Source organism: Anguilla rostrata, chromosome 1 (genome assembly GCF_018555375.3).
Source record: "Anguilla rostrata isolate EN2019 chromosome 1, ASM1855537v3, whole genome shotgun sequence".
NCBI classification, from domain to species: Eukaryota; Metazoa; Chordata; class Actinopteri; order Anguilliformes; family Anguillidae; genus Anguilla; species Anguilla rostrata.
In genome coordinates, this window is record NC_057933.1 from 63,332,924 (window position 1) to 63,357,706 (window position 24,783).

Here is a 24,783-nt window from a genome sequence, read left to right on the forward strand (position 1 = left end):
TTATGCATGAATGTGTAAAGGCGTCAAAAACGACAACATGAACAAAAGCCCTTGTAGCGTGGAAGCCTAGCAATATAATTCAAACATTTTACAATGGTTTATGGAGGTAGATCATGCTTTTTATTTCATTTGTTTATATTTGCTATTAAATACATTTAGAATAATGAATGATATTGAAATGTGTTTGTGCCAGTTTAAGGTAAATTTGTATTTTTGTCTTTTACAGTTACCCTCATGACTTCAAGGAAAAACGTGAGTACTGTGTGTAAGTGCTGGTGTGATATAGATAGTGCACTGTTTATCCTCACTTTTTAAATACGTGTATTCCTTGTGGTGATAGACCATGCTCCTGCGTAGACCAAACCATAACTCAGCCCTACTTTTTAGTGGGGAGAGGGGTTAGTTTGCTTTTGGCCCACTAAGTAATTTTAGTTAATGAAAAGATGTGCTCATGTCACTGGGAAGCAGAATTGACGCTGAGTGGTCATCTGAGCTTTGGGTGTTGAACACTGGTGAAAGCCTTGCTGTGTGAAACAAACAGGAAACCAGAGCTAAGCCATGAGGAAGTGTCAGAATCGTATTTGCATTGCAAATAACAGCAGCAAGGTCTAGTCTGTGCTAAAATGTTTTGCTAACCACTGGCCTGGGTTGTTCAGGAAAACATGGTTTGTGCATCCCAACCCTTTTTCACACTTTAATTTTACACATGGGTTGTTGGTCCTATTTCTGGACTAATTCCTTAATCATACAGTATTCCGTTTGTTTAGTTTGGCCTGCACTGCGATACAGGAAGAGAATTTAAAAACAGCAGGCCTGTCTGAAGCCGATTCTTCTGTGAGTGTGGTTAAAGACTATGACGGTAGTGGTGTGAGGGGCAGGACTGGAGAGAAAGAGAGCAGCTATTACAGGTCGATTCATCACAGGAAAATGACTTGGTGGATTAGGTTTATACACATGGAGCTGAACAGCCATCACTTTAACTGCATGTACTAACGGCATATATCTTCACAAGGCTGAACTCAACTGTTGAAAATATACTTTCAGTATTTTAAAATGTTTTATTGAGATGTAATTTTAAATTATGTTTTTAAATCATTGCTCATTTTGTTTGATTACAACAGTAGCCATTTCAGATAAACAGTGCTGCTTAAGAAATCTCCTCCTTTTATTGCTGTTATGTTGGTTGGTGGGAAATGTTGCTTGGTTTGATCATTTTGTTTATGAATGTTATCTGAACAAATGAACATTCATTGTGTCACTTAGGAGACACAGAGGAGTCAGACGAGGTGGATGAAGGGGACAGCAACAATGATGGGGGGTCACTGCATTCAGAGCGCACAGACAAGGATGAGGATGCCCCTTATGATGGTGAGTAATCTCTGGATTACTTATTGCTTAAAATGGCTGCATAACCAATTTGAGTGCAGTGTGTGGATGTGTGGTTACGGTGGTGGGCTTGTATCCCATTAGCCGCTGGTTCAATTCCCAGGTGGAAAACTGCTGGTGTTCCCTTGAGCAGGGGTCCTTAAGCATCCAGTTGTGTCAATGGATAATACATAAAACTGAGTTATGTCACCACTGAAAAGGGCTCCTGCTAAATGAATGAGGAATGATGGAATTGGACTTCACGGTGACATCATGGAGCATGAAAAAAAAACTGGTAGCGGCAGCCTAGATTTCTGGCATTCTTTATGCTCATATGTTGCTCTTCAGCTTTTAATGATTTATACGCTACAAGCATCAGTGACTGCCGTGTGATTTTGAAAGCCCAATAGATTGTGCTGTGGCTGCTGTGGACACAGCATAGCTATCATTTGTCCCCTTGGCAGCGATTCTGCAGAAGTGCCATGTTTGAACTGTGCTGAGCTCTCCCTTTGGCCACATTCATCCTCTGTTTTATGGCTGATGTGATGGTAATCATCAAAGAGGGATCAGTTGGGTCTCCACACAGTGTTTGATATTCCAAAGCAAACACTGAAAATGACTCATTAATTATTCTCTCAATAAACATAAACTGCCTGCATTTGAAGAACATATGCACTGACACAAATGGTATAAACAATGTCTGTGCCGCCTAATGTTCTCTGCTGTGATAGACCGTGTATTACAGTAGAACAGATGTATAACTGGACTTGTACTGGATTTGTGAAATTCACATGCTTTAGGCGCACTTAGGGTTGATCAGACATTAATGGAATTCTTTAAGGGTGGTGGGCATGGATATGGAGCGGTGGGCATGTTCTGAGTTTAGGGGGAGAGAGTGTGGGAGTTATTGTATATGTGACTCTACATGGAACACAGAGCTCTGTGTTCCCGCCCCCCAGGGCTGGCGTTCATGCTGTTCTTTCTGTAAAACATGTGGACTTTCAGATGAAACAGCTGTTGGGCGTAGAGAATGAGGGGTGAAAGAAGGCTTGCATGTGAGAATTTTAGGTTTCAAGGAGTGTGAGTTATGTTCGTGATGTTCAGTGGCCTTCTGCCATGGCACTGATTTAATACCCTGTAAAACCTCAAAGGCGTGGCTTGGATGATCTGTGTATATTTCTCCCACACTTGCCTGCTTCTTTATTATACTAATCTACGAAGACCTAATCACGATCAATGCCTTTATATTTTAGCAGATGGCACATTATTTGCATGCTCATTTTCATAAAATGGTGTGCTGTGTAGCCTAAACATAGGCTTTTATTTTGTAAAAAAAAAAAAAATTCATACTTTTTTCCCCATTGAAATAAGAAACGTTTTTTTTTCTAAAAAGGATGCATGCTTTTCTTTGGCCTTTGTCGATAACTGTGCTCAACGTTTGTTTGGTGAGTTAGTGCTGGTGTGAAATAGGCTAACCATATTCATAAGCTGGTAGATGAGAAACAAACTTATTAGTGTTTGATGGATCTTCCCTGGTGAAGTTCAGTATATTGCAGAAGTGTGAATGGTGTGTAATGGAATGCATGCAGGTGTACGAGTGCTTGACTGTGAGTGAGAGTGCACATGCCTGCCTGTGTTGTATCTGTGCACACGTGAGCCAGCACATTTGTTTGCGTGTGAGTCTGTGAGAGTGCATTGCTGTGATGCTGATGGTAAAATGAGGATCATCAGTGGATTTACTTAGCGGTCAAATCTCAAACACAGGAACACTAAGCAGAGAAAGAGATGGAATTCCTTTATCTTGGCAACAGCAGCAGCCTGGCAGTTGTGTGGGGAAGAGACTGGAAAGGAGAAAGCCCTTTTAGACGGGTGCTTCACTGGCAGGGTGGAAGGAGAAAGGACAATATTGCAAGCTGATGAACAGTAAACAACTGGAGTTTGAGGAAGTTTAAGGAAGTTTGAGGCACAGCCTTGGTGTGCACAAGTGCAAATGTTTTCAGATCTTTTCCTATGTTATATGTCATCAAGCATGTTTAAGTGTGTGTTTGTGTGTGTGTGCGTGTGCATGAATGATTGGTCGAAATGCTTTGAGGTAGATATTTTGTAGTACATTTGCATCAGCATAGTTTAGTTTACTAACTAATGAATGGTTTATGCCTGTAATGTGGATTGTGAATTTGGTGCTATTGCATACTTCTTCCATTTTGCATTGGTGTAGTAATGAAACTGACGAGGAGAATATCACATCTTAATTATCCTTCTTGAAGAGGCTGTTTTCAGCTGTGTATCAATTAGTGGAAGAACTGTGTAGCTGGAGTTAAAACTAATTAAAGGTACTTGTTTGTATTAAAGTAATTGATTATTCAGTGGATTAATTGCTGTTTGGTAGAGGTTAATGAGTTGAACTGAATTAAGTGCAAATTAGGTAGTTGGCCACAGTCCAAGGGGGAAATATGAACCAGTTTATGCTGGAAAAAAAGCCTTAATTATTTTTATTAGTGCAAACCATTTAGGCTTGTTGTGAGTGAGCTGACATCTAACAGCTATTTCTAACAGGTCCTGGTGTAAGTGTTTGTGTGAACAATGTTGCACACAAGCTGTGATTTTGCATTGTGTGCGTTAGACCTGTGTCCTATCGAGGTAGACCTTAAGTAATGCACGCCGCTCCTGAGGGGAACTCTGATACATTTTCAACACAGCTACTTGTATAGAAACCATTCTGGAATCAATATCCCCGCATCGCCCCACAGGAGCTAACTGAATTATTCATCCCGTAAAGGCATCTTCCCGCATGTGGATGGCAAAATGGTCAATCAAAAGCTTCCCCCTCTTTCTTCTCCTGCCTCACAGTGTGTGCCAGCAGGCTCAATTTCACATTATCTAGCAACCTATCTATTTTCACCCCTTTATCTCTCCTTATCCCAGATCTGTTTATCTCCATCTTCTTCAGCTCTTATAGATAGTCCTATTGAAGACTTTGGCCCGAGTGTATGAACTGATGGTCTCACTCATCACTAAGTGCCCCTGAGTGCACATGACAACATGTCATACAGCAGTAGTTAGGAACTGGGCTTATAATCCGAGGGCTAGGACGTTGTGTTCTCACTCTCAGTCAAGAGCTTTGCTTGAAGAAAACTGTCCAGCTGTATGAACTGATTTGTAAAAATGTAAACTGTGCGAGTCACCCTCATATGTACACCTGGGTGGGGAACAAATAGAGTGAAGGAATGGAATGGAAAGAATGATCACACTACCTGATAGGGTCGCTTTTCACACTTCAAGGTCTGACACATCTATTTTTTGCACTTCTCTCAGTCTGTGGGCTAATGTAACTAACAAGATGGAGATTTTTCTGAGTCCAAGGTGGGATTTGAACCTTAATGGAAAACCTGCTACAAGACCTTTTCTTTACTAAGCATTCTTGGGCAAACGTGTTGCCCCTCAGTGTAACGTTATAGCATTTTATTTATGTTGTAAACAAAAATTTGGACTGAATCCCTCATATTACAACACAGCATTTGAGGGTATAAACACAGTGTATGGTGCTGAATTTCTTTCCCAGCAGCTCTTTCAGTGATGGCTACCAATTAAGCATTACTCTTCGAAAATAGGCTATCTTTCTTTAAAAAAGAAAGTGTAACCTAACCTATCTGACCTGACATGGAGATCGAGCAGTACTGAATAAAAGCAGTTACATTTACATGCCAAGTATTTGTGATAAAAATATCCACAAAATTCTGAGGGTGCGATAGACGAAGCATGTGCGAGTGGTGCTGAAAAAAGAAGGCTTTTGTCAATGCTTCCTGACCTGTTGCAATCCTACGTAAAGCTGCTTGCAGAACTACAGGATTGCGACATTGTGAAGATTCCGAAGCTTTGAAACAGCTTTACAACAGAAGTTGTCAGTGTGTTATGTGCATTACACAACTACCATTTCATGTGTCCCAGCTTCTCAACCTTCATTTGCAGTTCACTGTGGATATTAGTATATAAGCCTGTATTTCTGTTCATTTTATAGAAGCCATATTTTCTTTTAAAGAATGGCATCAACTAAACAGAAGATTACATTTATTTGGCAGACGCTTTTATCCAACTCGACATTCAATAAGTTCACACCGAAGGTCATTGGAACAACTACAAAGCACAGGTCCTATAAGGTACAATACTCATTTTGTAACAGTTATTCATAGCCATGAACACATTAAGCCCAGTTCACTCAGTAAGTATAGGCTAGGTCAGAAATTTATGGTAAGTCAAATTAGGAGGCATGATGACGAGCTACAACATCAAGATAATGATACAAGGGCTAGAATACATAGTTCTGGATGGAGATCAGTGTGCTGAATGAGAAATATTTGACTGGTCAGAATTTTTGTGCATGAAAAAGTGGCATTTACAAGTCAAGGATTCTGTGTAATAGGCTTTAATACAGCCATGGAATCTTTTTTGTAGCTTTGTTGATATGACAACCCAACATTTTCTGTGTTTAGATCTGTTGACTATACAGTTGTAAGTAATCTGTAAAAGTCATGGGCTGATGGTCTAATTTCATTGTTAATTGCAAATGCCACAGAGCAGGTGTATACTAAATTTCTTTCAACAGAAGTACAAGAAGGGGGAAGTAAAGGAGAAATTCTGGTTTGAAGACCCATTGTGATTAGTTTGCATATTCCAGTTCAGATATTTATAAAAAGCATGAGTGTAAGAGTTTCTGACTGCGTGATTAACACTGGGTGGTTTAGGCCTGCTTCACAGTGTGTTCAGTAGGGTGGTGCTGGGCTGTTCTCTTGGACCCATTGCTATGGCATGGTTCATACATCACAGACCTGTGCCCTTAAGGTACCATGAGGCTTGGCTGAATGATTAATCATCTGAATCCACGTTCCAACCTGTGAGACACATGGTCACAGAGCAGCCAACCCCACCCCTCCATCCGGCCCTCTGGGGCCCCTTGGGCCTAGGCTAAGCAGGGATGAAAGATTGGTCTTGCCAACTCCCTGTATAAGTGGGCCCCCGGCTCTATAACACAAGTCAACTTTGTCCATACAAAATTATTCCCAATTGAAACAATTAGTGCAGTATTAAGTGCAATTAGAAGTAAACCAGGAAGAGCAGGCTGGGCGGAGCCCAGGGTGGATGACAGATGGCCGGTTGGTCCAGGCCTGGTCCAGGCAGGGCCTTGCATTTGCTGAGAAGAAAAAGAGTGGAAAAAGCTTGTGTAGGAAGTGAATGCATTTTCACACATCCATTAAGTTTTTAGTGAAAAAAATCATTCAAAATATACTGTAGGTGTATAGAGCCATGAATAAGTTAAGGGAGGGGGGAGAAGAAAAGCTAACTACACACTGCCAAAAATCACTGAATCAACATCAGTTTATTTGAACTCGCACACAAGGAAATACTCTGTGATCTCTCACTTGTAAACTGCTTTCTGTTCCTCAACCCCCCAAACCCCTGTCACACACACACACAGACATGCATGCGCACACACACGCGCGCGCACACACGCACACGCTCACACCCTTGTACATTCAGAAGGAACAAACATTAACTCAAAGGGGTCTGTTGATTACCTGTGCTGTAGAAGCTACTACGGATTTCGTGAATTGTATCCTTGGAATAGATCTCTTTTATTTGTGCTTGTATTTGCCCATAACAGGAAATACCATTTTTTCTTCTGAGCTGTTTCTGCAAATGAAAATAACTGTCCATTCAACAAAAAGAGCTCTGTATAATGAAAAAATAAAAAGAAAGAAATCTTGAATGAGGAAGTATTGGTGGTTTCCTCCAGACTAGTGATAATTTACAGTAAAAGTAAGTGGGGCATCAAAGGCGGGGGAGTTGTTAGCTTACTTAATTTGTGTGTGTGTGTGTGTGAGAGAGAGAGTGAAAGAGAGGAGAAACACAAAGAGTGTCACTCTTCTTTATGGACCCACTGCGCACCCGGTCTCTGCCTTACCTTTCTTTGCTGCAACAGAGAGAGGGAGAGATAGAACTTTTGATTTTAAAACTCCCATATTGGGACATCCTTCAAAAACAGAAATTAGAGAACCTCTAAAAACAACAACGAAAACCAAAAAACAAACCCAAACAACCCCCAGGAGGAGAGAGAGAGAGAGAGAGAGCATAACACCTGGCACAATAAAAAATGCAAATATTTAACTGATTATATTCCTCTGTGGGTTTGTGTGTGGGTTTGTATCATGCTCTCTCTCTCTCTCTCTATATATATATATATATATATATATATATATATATAGTCAATTCTTTGTGAACTCATAAAAACTGAGAATTCAAAATGAAATGTGTATATAGAGAGAGAGCAGAAGTGTATAGCCAGCAAGTCAGCCTTATCTTAACCGGCCTTTTCTGGCTTTGAGGAGAGGCTTTTCCTCTTAAATGTTTAGATGGATACCCTGTCAACCCTTCACAGCAGACTGGGGTGAGGCCAGCCACAGGGCCACCCGGCAGGGCAGACATGGATGAGAGAGCGGGACACAGGAGGTGATGAATTCACCGTTCTTTATGTGTGGACTAGAGGTCTGTTATTACAGTGCGCGGAGGTCAGCTTCCTGTCATATGACTTCTATTGCTGGAGAACAGTCCAGGGCAGCGATGGTATTTAATCAGTAAGACTGCAGTTAATACCCCGCTGTGTACCAGCGCAAGGTCAGGACTGGAAGCTGCGTAGCCTCCATTGGTCCACATATTTCTCTACCCTATGTTCTTTTTCACCCATATTTGAAAGGCCAAGCTGTGTCTTGCTGCATCGCTGCAACATCCTCCTTCAGTTTGGGAGGACACTGACTAGCCAGCACAGCCTCAAGAATGCCTGCGGTCAGCCTACCCTTTCTTTCCATTCTTCAGTCTCCCGGCTGAGCTACCTCTGCCTCTGAAGCTGAAGCAGCTGATGCTGCCACATCGCAGGTACCTGATTAACCAGAAGAGTTGCTGCTGGGCAGTGGGATGAAGGTTTCCATACCAGCTGATGTGCACCTGGGTGATGTCATGGTTGTCTATCAGCCCACCGCGGTCACTGTAGCGGTTGGTACTGGCATGGGCCTGACTTGATCTGCATGTGCCACTGAACACACCACGGCACATACTTCATTCAGGAATGCGTTAGCTGGATGCTCCACTTGGGGGCTGCTGTTGCTCTAAATACTTCAGTTTTATTGATTGACAGCGTAACTGGTATCACAGCCCTATTCACAACATTGTGTGTATCAGACCAACTTGTTTTTCTGGTTACTGTCTTGTGGAGAGTGTTGTGTAGCGATTGTAACGAAGATAGTCAGCAGAGTGTTTCATGGAATGAGAATTTTTGCATTCTCATCAAGTAGCAAGGGCTGGGACAGCGAGCTGGCTAGCAGGTGAGCAGGTGACAGGTGAGATGCGTTTTATTGGCGAGAGGAAATGAATGGCAGTCATTGTAGGATGAAGTGGGATTAAGTAAAAGTGTATTGAACCAACCTCCCATCATCCGTGCCCTCAATCTCATAAAGGATTGCCCCGCTCGTGAGCAGATATCGATGAATGATCTGCAGCTAGGAAAAATGACAGAGGCAAGCGTAGCATTTACATCGATAATGAATGTTATTGTCAGAGAGGTGACAGATTCACTGTTTCACTATCCATTGAAGACAAAGAAGAGTGATGGCTCTGCTAATGTCCCTGTTCTCCTCTGCTTTCTCATCCGGAAAGCTCTGCCAGTTTGGCAGAATGCAGGACGGCGAGGTAGCTGCATCAAAATGTGTTCTGTCATCATTAAAAAAATTTGTGATTTTTGCCAAACGTCTAACGGGGAAGATATAGCAGGAATATCATGTTTCTTGGAAAATAATGAACTGAGAATAATGCTTTTATGCAGTGAACTGACAAGCACTGAATTTTTTAATTGCCCGTAGTGATTTCCTGCAGTTTGTCTGACACACACACATTTTATGTGTTCATCGAGATGCATGTTTTGGTCCACTGCACTTTTGGAGGGCAGTGTAGATATGTAGATGTGGGCGTTAGTGCGGTTATAGGGTATTAATGGCAAATAAAATGTCCTGGTCTCTGCTGACAGATCTGTGTGTCACCTATCACATGTTGTAAGGGACTGTTGCCGACCACATGGGGTCAGAAAAGTTGATTTGTCAGCATTGGATGGAAAGTCACATGACCAAAACTGAGAACGTAACCTTTGTGAGCTTGAATGATGACAAGATCTAGTGCCTGACCTCCCCTAAGATGTCTCTCAGTGTTCTCCTGGCAGAACCCATCTCTCTGCCTCGTGCTACTTTCGTTTCCACCTTGAGCAAAAAAATAAGTCCGAGCTTGCTTGTTATCTTCTCGTGTGAGTTAACAGCCATGCCATGATCTGATGCTAATAAATCATCCAGGGTATATTTCAGATTAATTTAGCCCTAATGAAGACATGGACAGTGCAAGCTTAAACAGCGGTGACAGAGTGACACTGATAAATGGGCGAGATGGCAGTTGTTACCTTCCTTATTCTGGAGGAATGCTCATCTCTGCACTCAGAGCGATCCAGCTAACACAGGGCACTGTGTGGTTCTGTGTTGTGCTTGACACTAAATGCGACTGTGTCTGGCGATGATATGGTACACCAGAGTGTCAGTTTTGTCGAGTGCAAGACAATGTTTCTGATTGGTCAGTGTCAGGTGTGGTTAGGGTTTCATTTTAGAATGACTACAGTGAATAATTACTGAAGGTGTGGACAATGATGAGAATCATAGAGGTGGTTGAAGGCACCTGTTTCAGCATAATTTTCCTTTTTTTGGTCCAATACTTTTCTAAAAACTTGGGAGACAAGTTTTCCAATGAGACCGCCTGAAACCCTTTTGCCTTCCTTCTTCCGAACACCATATTTTATTTGCACGATGGTTAAGATAGATTTATCTGAAGCTCATTATTATTTATTTAAACCACAGCCCTGGTGAGTCCCGATAGGATCAGTGTTTGGGGAAAGTGATGTTATTCTGTTTCCATGGTTTACGCAACAAGCATGAAATAAATTTCTGACACAAGGAAGCGGTGGAGCTTTAAATGTAGTCATCAAAGTGAGTCTTTCATCGCTTAACTGATTGCATCGGGGGTGTCCAGGCATGTAAATGGTGGAAAATAAAGGTTGTTTTGTGTTGATTTGTTGTTGGTATGTAAACATAGGGGGTCACGTTTTCCTTCAGTGCCACATTATATAGTTCTCTCCCCTGAGATAATATTGCATATCAGTGATACTCAACACTTCCCCTCTCTGTTGTACTCAGTCATATACTGGCTCAGTCCCATCAACTCTTTTCTGAAGCAGACATCAGTGTTATCTGGTTAGGAATTGGCTAGTTTCAGTTCTAGCTCTACCTAGCTTCTTCATCGCACTTCGTCAGACAGTACTGACTTGCTGGAAGATGTCACCTGTGCCAAGCACAGAGATTCAAGGCAGTGTGATCCATTGTTGAGAGGTGTATGTATTGGAACAGTGAATCAGGAGTGGCTCCTCCCAGAGAATCCAACTGAACTAGAGCTTTTCTGGGTACTTCTTCTGTGTTGGATCTCATTCACAGGCACTATATTGGCCTGTGTGTTTAATGATTGATGGTGTGTTACGATGTGAGCACGTCTCTGTCATCCATATATTACTGCCGAATCGGGTGCCTGTGCTGCATCCACGCTCAGTTATGTAACGGTATGCGGAATTTCAATTTGAATTTCGCATAACTTGTATTATTCTCATAGTGTGCTCCCACCAGAGAGCTTTTTCTGAGCACTTTAATCCTGTAAGCCAAAATAACAGCACTGCGTGCAGAGCACATCACGCCTTTGGCTGAATAGTCAGATTGCTGGAATTGGAGAAGCTGTCGGCTGATTTGATGGAAGCACGTCCCTTCGGCCCGAGTCCGGGAGTAAAGGGAGAGGACAGAGCAATCTCTCCCAGGTCTCCTCGGTTCACCTTTTCTCAAAGATGGATCATCTGTGCTAGATGTGACCTACTTCTCTGTACACTTGCTCTCATTCTTTCATTTTGAGCAAGACCTCTTGTATTGGCTGGAGACAACTTTTTTGCACTTAGACACAAGGAACTAAGCCATTTTGTCAGCAGTTTTCATAGTTGAATAAGTTTCAATGGCGAGAACTTAATTGGTTACTCAGCACTTTCTCAGAGTGATCACCCTTTGTTATGTTATATGAAAGTGTAGGTGAGTTCCCTGTATGTTGTGTGTATTACCAGTAGAGGCTTTCAGCTATTTCTCTGGATTTTCCTAGGTGTTCAACAATCTCCGCCCATACCTGCCCAAGACCTTGCATCTGTCTTCAAGGCCGGATACTTGGAGAAGCGTAGGAAAGGTGGGTCTGTACTTCATACAGTGTAAAACAATAAATGTTTAACAGAAATTCAGCTAGTGATTAAAATAATCAGAATTAAAAGCATGTAAAGTTAGCAATATAGCTGGCTAAGTCATCCCTCCTATAATGTTTAATCGTTTTTTATTTAGACAGTTCTAGCAAATATTTTAATGTTATTGGTGAACAAACACTGTTTTCTTTGTAGTCTATGCAGTATCTATTAACTTGTGATTGCTGTGGCTTTGATCATGTCTTTTCATGATATCTTTGTTAATAAGCCCTCACTTATTCTACCAGCTCGAAGAGAGTTCTTCTTAGTTCGTACTTCTGTCTAGAATATTTTCTATAAACAGGGCTTTCATTAACCTAGTACATATGAGCCGAACACAGACGGAAAGGGTTTTATACACAAGTAAAGTAGCATTTGGGCCATACGTTGTATTGAATTGTATTGAAAAAATGAAATGTCAGTTTTTTTTTTAAACGGAAGGAAAATGTGTTGTAACCAAACTTTTGTTGCCGTGTAAATTCATCGTTGGTAAATGAGTCATGTTGCTACTGAAGTGCTGTGTTTTACCTTGAAAAATAAGTTGTAGCTGATGTACTTTAAAGGAGCAGAAATGATGCTGTAGCAGCAGGAATTAGATTGATTGTCACACTTAATTAGATGTGATCAATCAGTGCTTGATTCAAGGCAGAAACATGCTTTGATGGATCAACCTGCAACTGCAAAAAGTATGATATATAAACAGTTTGCTGTTGATTGGGTGAGAAAATGCACTAAAACCCATCAAAGCATGATTGGCAGAAAAACAGCACATTTCTGTCAGTCACAGGTGACAACTAGAGTTTGAAAATGTAAATTTGTTTGATTGGGTAAATACAATATGGGAAAACTATAGGACAAACTACATTCGCTGTATTATCAGTTATTAATTGTAGACATTGGAATCATGCACTGTATCTAATTTGGAAAAGGAGGAATTAAACTGTTTATGCGTGGAATTTAGAAAAAACAAATTGAAAGCCATTTGATGGTTCTTGTATTCTCTGTATTACATTTTGATAATAGCGGTGTATTTCTCCTATAGATCACAGCTTCTTTGGACCGGAATGGCAGAAGAGGTGGTGTGCCCTTAGCAACCGAACATTCTATTACTATGGGAGTGAGAAAGGTAGGGTCCACACACGTGTGCATTCTGAGGTCTGCTAACCTGCTGTGCCTTCACAGTTCGAATCAGGTGAAGAGGGACATTGCATCTGCAACAACTCCTCTCTGATTTATACTTGTCTATAATTTCTTATTAATCATTTTTGTCGCCTGTTTTTCCTATTTTTACGGCCCAGTTGGAATTGCCAGTTGTGCTTCCCAGGTTACCAGTCCTACCTTACTGCACGGCAAACTGTGACTACTACTGCTTTAGACTACAAACCCCCAGATGCCCTACACCTGCTAGTGTAAAGTCAGTTGGTCAACAGAAACCTCTCAAAATATCTAAAATATATATATATATAAAATATATAATAAAAACTGTTCCTTTCATAACCTCTGGTGATAAATGCATGTTCTCATGTATATGTTGCCTGGTCTCCTCTTGCATTACAGATAAACAGCAAAAGGGGGAGTTCAGCATTGACGGTTATACTGTGAAATTGAGCAGCACATTGCGTAAAGATGCTAAGAAGGATTGCTGCTTTGAGATCTCCGCTCCAGACAAGCGTGTATACCAGGTCAGTCCTGCAACCATGACACAAACAGTTCCCCCCACACAAGAATACACTAGAGTGCATTTTGGTTTTAGTAACAAATAGTTGTATATTAATTATTTGGTGTGAAGAAACTTCAAGGGCATTTTCTTTTGTGGGGGTTTTTCTATGGGTAGAGTTTTGTAGAATTAGTGCAGTCTTGCTGAGTTTAGCAAGTTATTCTAAGATGTGCCTTCTGTGGTGACTGATACTTTGTGCGTGCGCATGCGCGCTTATGTGCATGTGTCTATTTATATGCATCTGCAGATGTACAGACATGTACTGGGCTGTGTGTGTGTGTGTGTGTGTGTTACACTGTGGTTAGAAGTATGACTCTGCATACTATGGATGCAACGGTTCATAGAAATAGGAAGTGTTCAGTTCACCACCCATGATTCGTTTTGCGCATTTTTGGTTTGATTTGGTTCACTTGCTTCGAAAATCTTATTATCTACCTATGTTTACGAAATAGGCACTCACAACTTTGTGCCTTTTAACATTTGTCATGTAAAGGATTTGTTGTCATACAACACTGAAAATAAGGAATGCAAACGTCATTTACCTCTCGCTGATTTCATTTAAATGAGAAGTCCAGCAGAACTTGTGAAAACGTACAGAACCGAACTGACACAAAACCATGACGCCAAAACCATGAAATGAACCAAACTGTGAGTTGTGAACCGTCGCACCCTTAGTGCGTACGTGTATACAGTGGTTAGGTTTTGCGTGCGACTGTGAGCACGCTACTGCTAGCCAGCATTCACAGGCTTCAGTTGTGGGCAGCTGATGATGTTGTCAGGTGCAGGGTGCGAATGACAGGAGCAGATTTTAGGAAACTGTCAGCGGCGGGGGAGTCTGGGCACTGTCAAGGCTGGGCGAGTGACAGTGATGAAGGAAAGTAACTTCCTCTTTGCGCATATGCCATCTGTCACTCCTGTCCTCAGATCCGTCAGCCCCCCTTCGCAGTTCTGCAAATTTGTCTAAATGAGCTGAACATCATAGGAGGCAACCATGCAGCAAGGAGAAGGCAGGCAGAGACAGGGTGCGCAATGGGTCCCTAAGGAAGAGTGACACTGATCTCTCTTTCTCTCTCTCCCTCCTTCTCCTTCCCTCCCACCTTCTCTCTCCCCCTCTCGCTGCATCTCTCTCTCCCTCTCTCTCTCACTCCCTGTATATCCCTCTCTCTCCTTCTCTCTCCTTCCCTCTCTCTCTCTCCCTCCCTCCATCTTCCCCTCCCCCTCTCTGCGTGTCACTGTAATGGCCCCAGTTCGCGGCTGCCTCGCAGAAAGACGCAGAGGAGTGGGTGGAGCAGATCCGCTTTGTTCTGAGAGGTGAGAAGCTCTGGTGGTGTGAGCAGCCTGTTGGCCCATTTATAGCTCCTGTATTAAGGCACAAACAGCAGTGTTCCTCTACCCACTGGCCATGGGCTCATGAAGTGTTTCATTTCCTGCTGTGCAGCGGGCTATGTACAGCACCACAGTGGGTACTTATTAACCCAGCTAGTACATATCACTATCCTGATAACATTTGTGATACAAGGTGGTATTATATCAGTAGGGCTTATTCAATGTAAAAACCTACTGTCTATTTTTTATGTGACACAAACCAATAATGGCTATTATGAAAGTGGTAAAGATTACATGATTTATTTTCTTCACCCATATCCAGGTTGGTTTGGATAGTTTATATTTTTCACATTGTCTGTTTTTTTTATAGTTGGGTTAGGTGTTCAGGTTAAGTACTACAACTTGCTCTGGGATCGACCGCAATGGTTCACCTGGGATGTATAGCTGGAGCCTACTGGTCTAGTTTGCTAATTGCTACTCCACATGACACAACATAAGATTAATCACTACACAAGCATGCGTTTAGCACCGTATACACATGCATCATCATGCACTGAAGGAGTCCTCCTGTCTGTAGACATGGAGTCGGGGATTATCCTTGAGGATATGGATGAGGATGACCAGGAGACGTACGACGACGTCGGTGTTCCTGAGGAGCGCAACTCGTCCCCCACCGCTGCCCCTGGCCCTGCACACGCGGACGCCATCGATGATGACATCTACGAGGAGCTCCCAGGTAACCCTGCACCCCGCCCCTTTCGCCTCTTTCAAACCTAACTGTGATGTCATTCGGGCAGAACTGAAGAGAGATGAAGTGCGGACTAGGATACTTCCACCAGGGACGTGTGCATGATGGATTTTGGGAATAAAAGTGGGAGGACTGTCAGCATGAACCATCTATGCAGCACCCCCACCCCTCTCTATACACACAGACATATATATAATATACTGTATATCCTCTATAGCTTTCCCCATCTCTCTGGAGGGAACCCTGGCCATTTTCCCTGTTGGATTCTTGCCTGTACCTAGCTCCTGTAATAAGTGTTCCAGTCAGGAGGAAGGGTAAATAGAGATGTAATTAATGAATGGTGTGTTGGGCTGCCTGTAAGCCTTAGAGTGTGCCACTGTGATTAAACCAAGTGTGGGACACACAACCTTCTCTCTCTCTCATGCACACACACACACACACACACACACACACACACGCATGCACACACACACGCACACACACACACACACACATACACGCATGCACACACACACACACACACACGTGGACACACGCACATTCACTAATTGACTAATGGGGTGTTGAACAGGACGCATTCCATCTCAGAAACACTGCAGTAATATGGTGACCTTGTTACTGTGACATTAATTGTCAATAGAGGCTTGGTTAGCTTCACTGCCTGGCCACCTCAGAAGATTTGTAATGCTCATTGGGTTCCTCTCTGACAGCATAATAAGAACAGTCTATTTGTGTATCTGTCGACCCACCACTGGGAATACAAGGCATTATCCTACATAAGCACAATGGAGGGAAGTAATCAGTCCTCACCGTAAGACCGGGGCAGCAAGGTCTTCTGACTTGGGGGCGACACAGGAACACCGAAGCAGCGGTGTCACAGATCCGGGCTCAGTTTTTGTGTGATAATTGCATTCGATCTTACGTTGTTTCGTTATCATTTCCCGTGTATATCTAGGACGATTTAGACCAGACTAGTTTTGCGCATTGTAAATCCCTCATCCAGTGCATAAGCTCGTGCTAGTTTAACACAACATTATGTGATTTTCCTGTAGCAAAAATGGAAGCAAAATTTAGTGGTGTTAGAAATGAAAAAATATCAGCCTGGCCCAATGCTGCTTCTTGAAATGTATGTAAAGTTATATGACAAAAAGGCTGCCAGGTGGCTTCCTCTGTGAAAGGACTGTTTCAGTGCAGTGATAATGCCCCAGGGTAGTAGAATTAGATCTTGACCATAGCTACATGCACATGGGAGATTTGTGCTCTCTGGAACTAACAAAGGAAGTTGCAAGTTGCGTGGGGAGGAATACAATTGGAATTTAAAAATAGGAGGAGAAAAATTGGGGATAAAAATTATTTTTTAAAAGTTACCTGGAAAGAAGATCAGTGTTTAATTTTTTTTGACAAGCATGAAGGTTGGCTTCCTTCGTGGACAGGACAGAATGATTTGCAAGTCACATCCAACACCCAGTGTGGAATGTATAAATGACAAGTATTTACAGTATGAGCATTAAACTACATGAGGAGGTGAGACTGCAAAAGAAACAGAGAAACTTCAGCGCTAAACTGCTGGAATGCACCCTCACCTTCCTGTACAGTGTGTGTCTGCAGACCCCTGGAGACATGTGGAAAGCTCCGGAATGTCACCTGGAATCCTGTTCCACCAGACATTTATTTTAACAGTCACTTCAGAAGATGAATGTACTTTTTCTCAGCTCTTGGTTCTTTTAACTGTATGTCTCAATATTCGGTGACATCATGGGACCACTTAACATGTTAAAATTAGAGTCACTGCAGTAAGACGAGCAAGGCTGCAAGTTGAGGCAGGACCTGCCAAAATAGGACCTGCCAAAATAGGAGAAACAGAAATGATAGTTTGAATCCGCTCTCATAAATCCCTTTATTTTTATTTAATGATTTACTGCAACTCTTGAAATTTTATGGCAATGCTTGGACTGGGTATATTGCATTCTGTAGTGTGGGCCACTGTTAGTGCAGTGCTTTTGTGTTTTGGTTGAGCTTTCATTCCCTTTGTTTTAGTGTACAATAGTCTGGCTGACTCAATCACTCACTGTCTCCCAGTACAGGGAGTGTAGACTGAGGCCTTAGACTGGTGTGCAACGTGCTTTGTGTCTTGCTTATTGAACAGTATATCCAGTTCTGGAAAGAGACAAGATGTAGTTTGTTAAAAGAGTGATGCTAACAGTTGAGGTGTCAGAGCAGGAGGTACTCTCTTAAGTGTGTTTGCGGATATTTCTGCTCCCGTGCTTGTTACAGCTGAAGAATGTGCAGTACCTTGAGCTAGGTGTCCGAGCACCACTGTTCAACCAGATGTGAAATAACCCTCGTAATGCTGCATACCCCCTTCCAATCTCCAGTCAGTGCCAGTACACAGGGGACCTGTGTGTTACAACTACAGGGCGTGGTTAGGGCCACACCCACAAAGCCTGGAGTGATGACTGTAATAATGGTGCTGGATAATACTAATTTTCACAGCTTACGCATCAACCAAAGCCCTGTGTTCTCCCTGTCCTGCTTGAAGAAACTGCATTTTTCTCTACTGAAAAGAACACACACACACGGACGCAAGCACACACACACACACACACACACACACATGCACACACGCGCACACACTCACACGTGCACACAAACACACACATTCATAATGTAAAGACGGGAGAGCCATCTGGCTCTGGTTCACCCTAAGATTACAACCACTTACAGCCCCGATTACCGATGCTGCCCCATATATCAGCCCTGTCGCTGCGCTCCTGCCAAATAAAGATGTCAGCCTGATGCTCGCCTGGATGAAGAGATACTCTGATGAAATTATCTTCTCGCAGAAATACAGCTCAGTCAAAGTGCTATCCATAAACAACAGCAGCTGGGGCCCACTTCATTATCAGAACCGTGCAGGAGCTGGACCAGTTCTTCATAATGTCTGCTGCGGGCACTGGTCCACTTCTTCAGCACCTGAGAGACAAAGTGGTTCAGACTTTCATCAAGTCAAACAGGGAGGCATTCTGTTCATGACAATAAAAGCGTTTAGTTTTCCTTTCTTGGCTGAAATGTCTGCTCACTGGTTCTTATACTGGATAGATTCATCACCTCAGAGCAGGGAGTGGGCAGCACTGCTCAACTAATGTGGGCAACCCAGTGTCTGTTGTGTGAGGAGAGGGTGACCCATCCCCCCATCTTTTCATAGTGTTTGTGTTTCCGTTGTGATCCTTTCATGTCTCAGAGGCCAATGTATTTCCTGTGTGTGCAGGTGTGCGTGTGTGTTTGCGCGTGTTAGTGTGTGCACATCAGTGTCTTGTGTTTATGTGGATCTTATGTGTTTTCTCTTTGCGTGTTCCTGTATTTCATATCTCATGTTTATTCTGAGTTTGTTTGTGCTCCAGTGAAATGTATGTGTGTGTGTGTGTGTGCGCGCCCGTGCCCCAGTAATGTGTGTGCTTTGATTGTTTGAATGCATATGTTTACGTGCGTGTAAATGCGGTGAACACATGAGTGTGGTGTGGGAGGACTGCTGGACGGGAGAAGGATGGTGTTTGCGCTTGCTTCACTGTCTGAGATCGGTGGGAGAGCAGGACCAGAGCAGACCAGCTGCTTGTGCACACAGCCAGCCCAGAGCTGCTCTCAACTCACCATAGAAACGGCGCACTGAGCATTACCTATGCAAGAAGCATCTTAATTAATCTTGGTGATGACAGTATGTTCCTCTTTCAGTAAGACTCCATATTGATTAATAATAATGCCATTGAACAGAATGACAAATGATGCTGCCTGGAAATGCATAACTTTTTCCAATCAATTTTGCGCTTTATTTTGTTCCTGTTGGGAGCTCGGTTGCAAGGATCTAACATCCAAGTTTTTCCCATTGGAGTCTGAGGCTTCCGGCAGTACCACTGATGTTGTCTGTTGTGCCTGCGTGTGTGTCTGTGTGTGTGTGTGTCTGTGTCTGTCTGTCTGTGCCTGTGCGTTTGTGGTTGTGAGCAAGCATGTGCATGTATGCATGTAAGTGTACATGTATGCACATGCATAGTTGGTTGGCATGCATGCTTATGTATCAACATAGTAACCATGTAACGGTGGAATGCTCATCGTGATCAATATTTATTTCATTTTAGAGACCCAGACCCCACTGAATCACTTCCTGTTACACTGTGATGCCCTTATTCCTTCATCCTAAAGCATGACGTCTTTCAAATATAAAATATAAATATAAATTATGATAGAAATTAAGTACTTTTCCATAGAAAACAAATGCTCCAGAGCAACAGCTTCTCCGGTCATATTTTTTTTAATAAGCTGAAAAGAGTGCAATTCTTTTCCTAAAACCATCACCGCATGTGTCTGCTAGGTGTAAATCTAATTTACTGGTTATACGCAGTTATGGAGCTTTTTGTGTATTTTGGGCGGTATTTTTATCTCTTTTTCCGTGGAAGACGGCGGAGATGTTTTGAACGAGGCCTGAGTGAGAGTTAGTGAGTTGAGAATGCTGAGGATCTGCTGCCTGCATTATCCCAAAGCCCAGTGGAGCGGGTAATTCAGATCCCATCTGTGAGATCGGCTCCTGATCCAGCCCCCCCCCCGAGTTGCAGTCGCTTGGTGGAGACTCCCACAGTGTTGCGCTTCCTGAGAAACCAGTGGGAATAACGCACACATCACAACACATACATCAAGCCTTCTGTCTTCTGCTCTAATAATTACATCTGTATGTTTCTCTTCATGGTTGTGTGTCATACATTTGGAGAGAGACGGTACATTTTAAGCTCCTCTGTTACCTCAGTTGCTTTTACAGTAGCTGGGGCTTTGTTGAATATCTTTCTTCATCCGTCTTCCTGACTGGGTCTCAGCGTATTATGTACATAAAATACTCTTCACTTAAGGACTGGGGAGATCAGTGCTTATAAACATTTAACGTAATAATTGATTTCAACATAAGGCATCAATTGTTCACCCCTTATCCATCCGAACTAGGCAATTTGTCAAGATCTATTGCCAGGCCATCCTGGATTTTAATTCAGTGGGCTCTGTTGCGTTTCCTTTCTTAAGAGTGTTTTGTCAATTAAAATTGGATTAATTGAGAACATACAGGCCAGCACACATTTAATGGCTCTATGCATCCGAGGACTGTTTGTTCCATTTGGTACAGGCTGTGTAAAGGGATTTTATTGTCCATATTTTCTGTTTCTGTGGGATCAGTCCTTTTACCATACGTATTTTATGCCTGTTAGCCTGCTCTCCTCTCTTTGGAGACATGAATAGACTGGGCATTCAATAAATAATTGCACAGGCTTTGTCTCTTTGTCCTGGTTGTAGGATTGCTCCAGTGTTAGACACAGTTCTTACTCTATGCATGTATATCTCAGTATGGGTTGGAGGCTCCAGTGTTAGACACAGTTCTTACTCTATGCTTGTATATCTCAGTATGGGTTGGAGGCTCCAGTGTTAGACACAGTTCTTACTCTATGCATGGGTATCTCGGTATGGGTTGGAGACTTCAGTGTTAGACAAGTTCTACCTATGGGGGTTTCTGTATGGGTTGGAGACTTCAGTGTTAGACACAGTTCTTACTCTATGCATGGGTATCTCTGTATGGGTTGGAGACTTCAGTGTTAGACACAGTTCTTACTCTATGCATGGGTATCTCGGTATGGGTTGGACGGCCCATGGTGGTCTGTGACTCGGAAGCAGTCCGGCTCTGTTGATGCTGTCCTGGACAGGACCCTGAGCTAACTGTTGATGCGGGTGTTGGACTCACTGTTGTTTTTTCCCCTCCTCAGACGAAGAGCTGCCTAATCCTCCAAAGACAACAGTGGAGACGCTGAGCAAACCCCCCTCTCCCGCTGTGACAGGTAATTACACCGAGATCCGCCTCTCCTGGCCGCTCCGCTAACTGCCCCACAATCCCTTAATCTCGCTGAGTTCAGGCCGCCCGCAGCGTGTGTGCTTTAGCGGCTCCGGAGCGGGGACACCGGGGCTGTTGTGGGGCACCAGAGAGGAGCGTGTCAGGGGGATTTACAAAGTAAGCCAATTTATACAAGGTATCCCGGCCTGAATTAGCGGGTAATGACTCAATTAGCTTTCATTTCTGCACAGAGGAGATTTGGCTGCATAAATTATGGCTGTCATCATTGGGAAAGTGTCACCGCCAAAGGACAGTTTATAAATACAACACACAAGCGCTGTCACACCTATACCCGTGTAATATAGACATCTTTGTATACTTTGTCGTTGAGGGGAACAGACTTGTGCCATTCAGCGCGTGACAGGGGACAGGGCCGCACCCGGGGGAGCGCCCGCGCCACCGCCTGTGAAAAGGTCAACTTGACACGGGCGCAGCCGATCGACCCGCCACTCTGTCTGCTTTGATAAAAATCAGATAAACTTAAGACCACTCATTGATCCCCGGGCTGTTTAAATGTTGGCCATGCATATCTTTATTGCATATGATTAGCCGAGCAGGCAAATGAAGACCTAGAGGAGATGAGGGGGGAAGAGGAGGGGGGAGAGGGGAGCGCCGAGGGCGGTGCGGAGTGGGCCGGGTCGAGCCGCGGGCACGCCCGGCCTTGGTCCCGCGCTCCGCAGGAAGGAGCCTGCCCGAATCTGCCCGCTGCCCTCTACTCCTGCTGCCAGGGGCCCGCCATCCTGAGGGGCAGGGGTGTCCCGTCCCGTCCCGCCCCCGCCTCTGCCCCAGCCCGCCCTGGAAATGGGGTGCTCTGCTAGCCCGTGGAAATCCAAGATGGATGTGTCAGCATGGGGCAGCGGTGCCTGGGGAAGTGTCACAAGGGCGACCTCGCTAAAGAGGTGTCACCTCACAGAGCTCCCCAGTGCCCCGACACAGACAGGAAGTGAGCCAATATGCACAGGAAGCACGCCTGACAGGCAGGAAGTCTGAGGAAGAAGGGAAAGATGGATGAGCATGTTGGCATGATTTACGCTAGAGCCCAAACTGATGCACTTATGTCATTCATCCCAGCCATCTCTGAAATACCCAGTTATATTTAACTACCCACATTTTCCTCCAGGAAATAATGTAATTCTCAGGAACTTATTAGGTGCACGCTGATTGAAAATGAGTTGGGCTGAATGTTAAGAATCCTTTTCCTACCCCTTAGGGGCAGGTTTTAGACTCTCAGTGAAGGGAGGGACTCTACTTGGTGATGTCATGAGGTCACGACCTCTTCCAGAGTCTAGCCATCATCCCCAGTGCCTCCCATGCTAGGCGTTTCTTTGCCCCCTTGTTGTTTCGGATGTCATGTGATCAGGTCAGGAATGCAGGATCACAAGCACCATAACACAAGTGAATCCGGCGTCTGTGTGGGCCCCTGTGTCCAGCCTCTGCCAAACACCCAGCACTCCAGTCAACAGAGAGAGCAGCTTAAAGGGCTAGCTACTCCACTCAGTCTGCCTGGTGGGAATACATGGAACCTGTTTGTACTTTAAGAAAAATAATAATATGGACACCCAGCACTGTTTGGCATAATGCTGGAAGCATGGATGGTATATCGGAAGCTATCTATCTATCTATCTATCTATCTATCTGTCTGTCTGTCTGTCTGTCTGTCTGTCTGTCTGTCTGTCTGTCTGTCTGTCTGTCTGTCTGTCTGTCTGTCTGTCTGTCTGTCTGTCTGTCTGTCTGTCTGTCTGTCTGTCTGTCTGTCTGTCTGTCTGTCTGTCTGTCTGTCTGTCTGTCTGTCTGCCTGTCTCTCTTGCTGATTTCATTCTTGAGAGGCATGAATAGTCTTGTTTAGTAAATTCAAAGAGGCTGGGCCAAGTGCATTGGTAAATAGCCATTGAAACAAAGGGGTATTTTTTGCATGGTCTCTGTCTGAAAAACAGATTATATGTGCAGTAATGAAAGGTAGTGAGTTGGCTACTCTGCCAGGCACAGGAGTTCAGTGGTTTCTTGTGAAACCCTGCCCCTCCAGCAAATGACTGTAATGACACTGTGTCGGTCCTCTGCTGCCAACTAGTGGTTAGTCTTTGCTGCAGCGCCCTCTCCCTCCGCTGACTTGCATGCAAAGATACACACACATCTCTCTTACACAATACTTCTGCCTCTTCGTCAGACATCTATGTGCTTTTGAGCGAGGAAAGCAGGAAAGGAAGCGTTATACTGGATACATTTTGATAGACAAAACTAATTCTATTTATATGTAGTACAGTATTTTTATATTGACATTTATAGACTTTTGCATATTTATTAACCAATATAGACTGTATTTTAAAGGCCTTGGACTGTTACTCATTATTGTTAATATTATCTTTAATGAGCCAGTCTTTGAAAATAAATTTCATGGGGTGACAAATTGTTCCGTCCTGTGGAAACATTTATGTGGACGGTGGAACACGACAGCTGGTGGTGACAGCACCGCCCTCCTCAGTCAGTTTTAATTGTTTTTTTTTTCTACCTGACAGTAAACAAGAGCACGGACTACAAGAACTACTACCAGGGAAAGTGGGACTGCAGCGGAGATCAGCCTGACGAGCTGACGTTCAAACGTGGGGACGCCATCTACATTCTGAGCAAGGTGGGGTAGAGGAAGCCCCCTGCCGCACACAGATACGGGTTAAAGGAAGGTGCCCTGTCTCATAACCTGTGAGCTTTCACACCCGTGCTTAAAGCACACAGTGCAGAGCGGAGACCTCTCGTTATCCCTGCTCCAGCCAAGCCTGTGGGTGTGGGTGTGGGCGAGGTGTGGGTGAGGTGTGGGCTGTGTGCGTGTTGAAATCCTGCTGCAGTGGAAACACTTTCAGCACTCCAGGCCTTGGCTTTGTGTGCCGTTTCAACACTTAGCTGTTTTGTGCGTATTTCGGTGTGCTGGAGCTCTGCCAGTTCGGTGTTTTGCTAAGCAGTTTTGCTAAGAGATCAAGCCATTAATGTCTCCATCACTGCTCAGTGCTGTGTTCGGTGTGTGCCCGGAATGAATTCCTGTCTGTTTTTGCGTTAGGTGTTGAAGTGAGTGGGTTTGTTTGGGGAAATGAGTATTTTGCTTACACGGTAGGTAAGGATGTGGGCAAGATGTGTGTGTGTGTCTGCCTGCGTCTGTGTGTCTGTGTTTGTGCGCATGTGCACGCTTGTGCATGTGTATGTATGTATGTGTGTGTGCACATGCGTGTATCTGTGTGTGTGTGTGTGTGTGTGTGTGCGTGTGTACATGCACATGTGTATGTGTATCTGTGTGTGCGTACGTGTGTGTGTGTGTGTGCGTGTGCATG

At 43.7% G+C, this 24,783-nt stretch overlaps 1 protein-coding gene across 1 annotated transcript in view; it reads left to right on the forward strand.

Moving 5' to 3' along the window:
- Positions 1-24,783, forward strand: part of skap2 (src kinase associated phosphoprotein 2) — a 30,479-nt gene that overhangs the window by 1,622 nt on the left and 4,074 nt on the right. Inside the window, exons 3-11 of the mRNA XM_064348698.1 lie at positions 227-252; positions 1,264-1,368; positions 11,635-11,715; positions 12,807-12,890; positions 13,322-13,446; positions 14,729-14,792; positions 15,385-15,543; positions 21,345-21,416; positions 23,983-24,095. Of these exons, the coding sequence (XP_064204768.1) occupies positions 227-252; positions 1,264-1,368; positions 11,635-11,715; positions 12,807-12,890; positions 13,322-13,446; positions 14,729-14,792; positions 15,385-15,543; positions 21,345-21,416; positions 23,983-24,095 (829 nt within the window). The remainder of the gene's footprint in view (positions 1-226; positions 253-1,263; positions 1,369-11,634; positions 11,716-12,806; positions 12,891-13,321; positions 13,447-14,728; positions 14,793-15,384; positions 15,544-21,344; positions 21,417-23,982; positions 24,096-24,783) is intronic.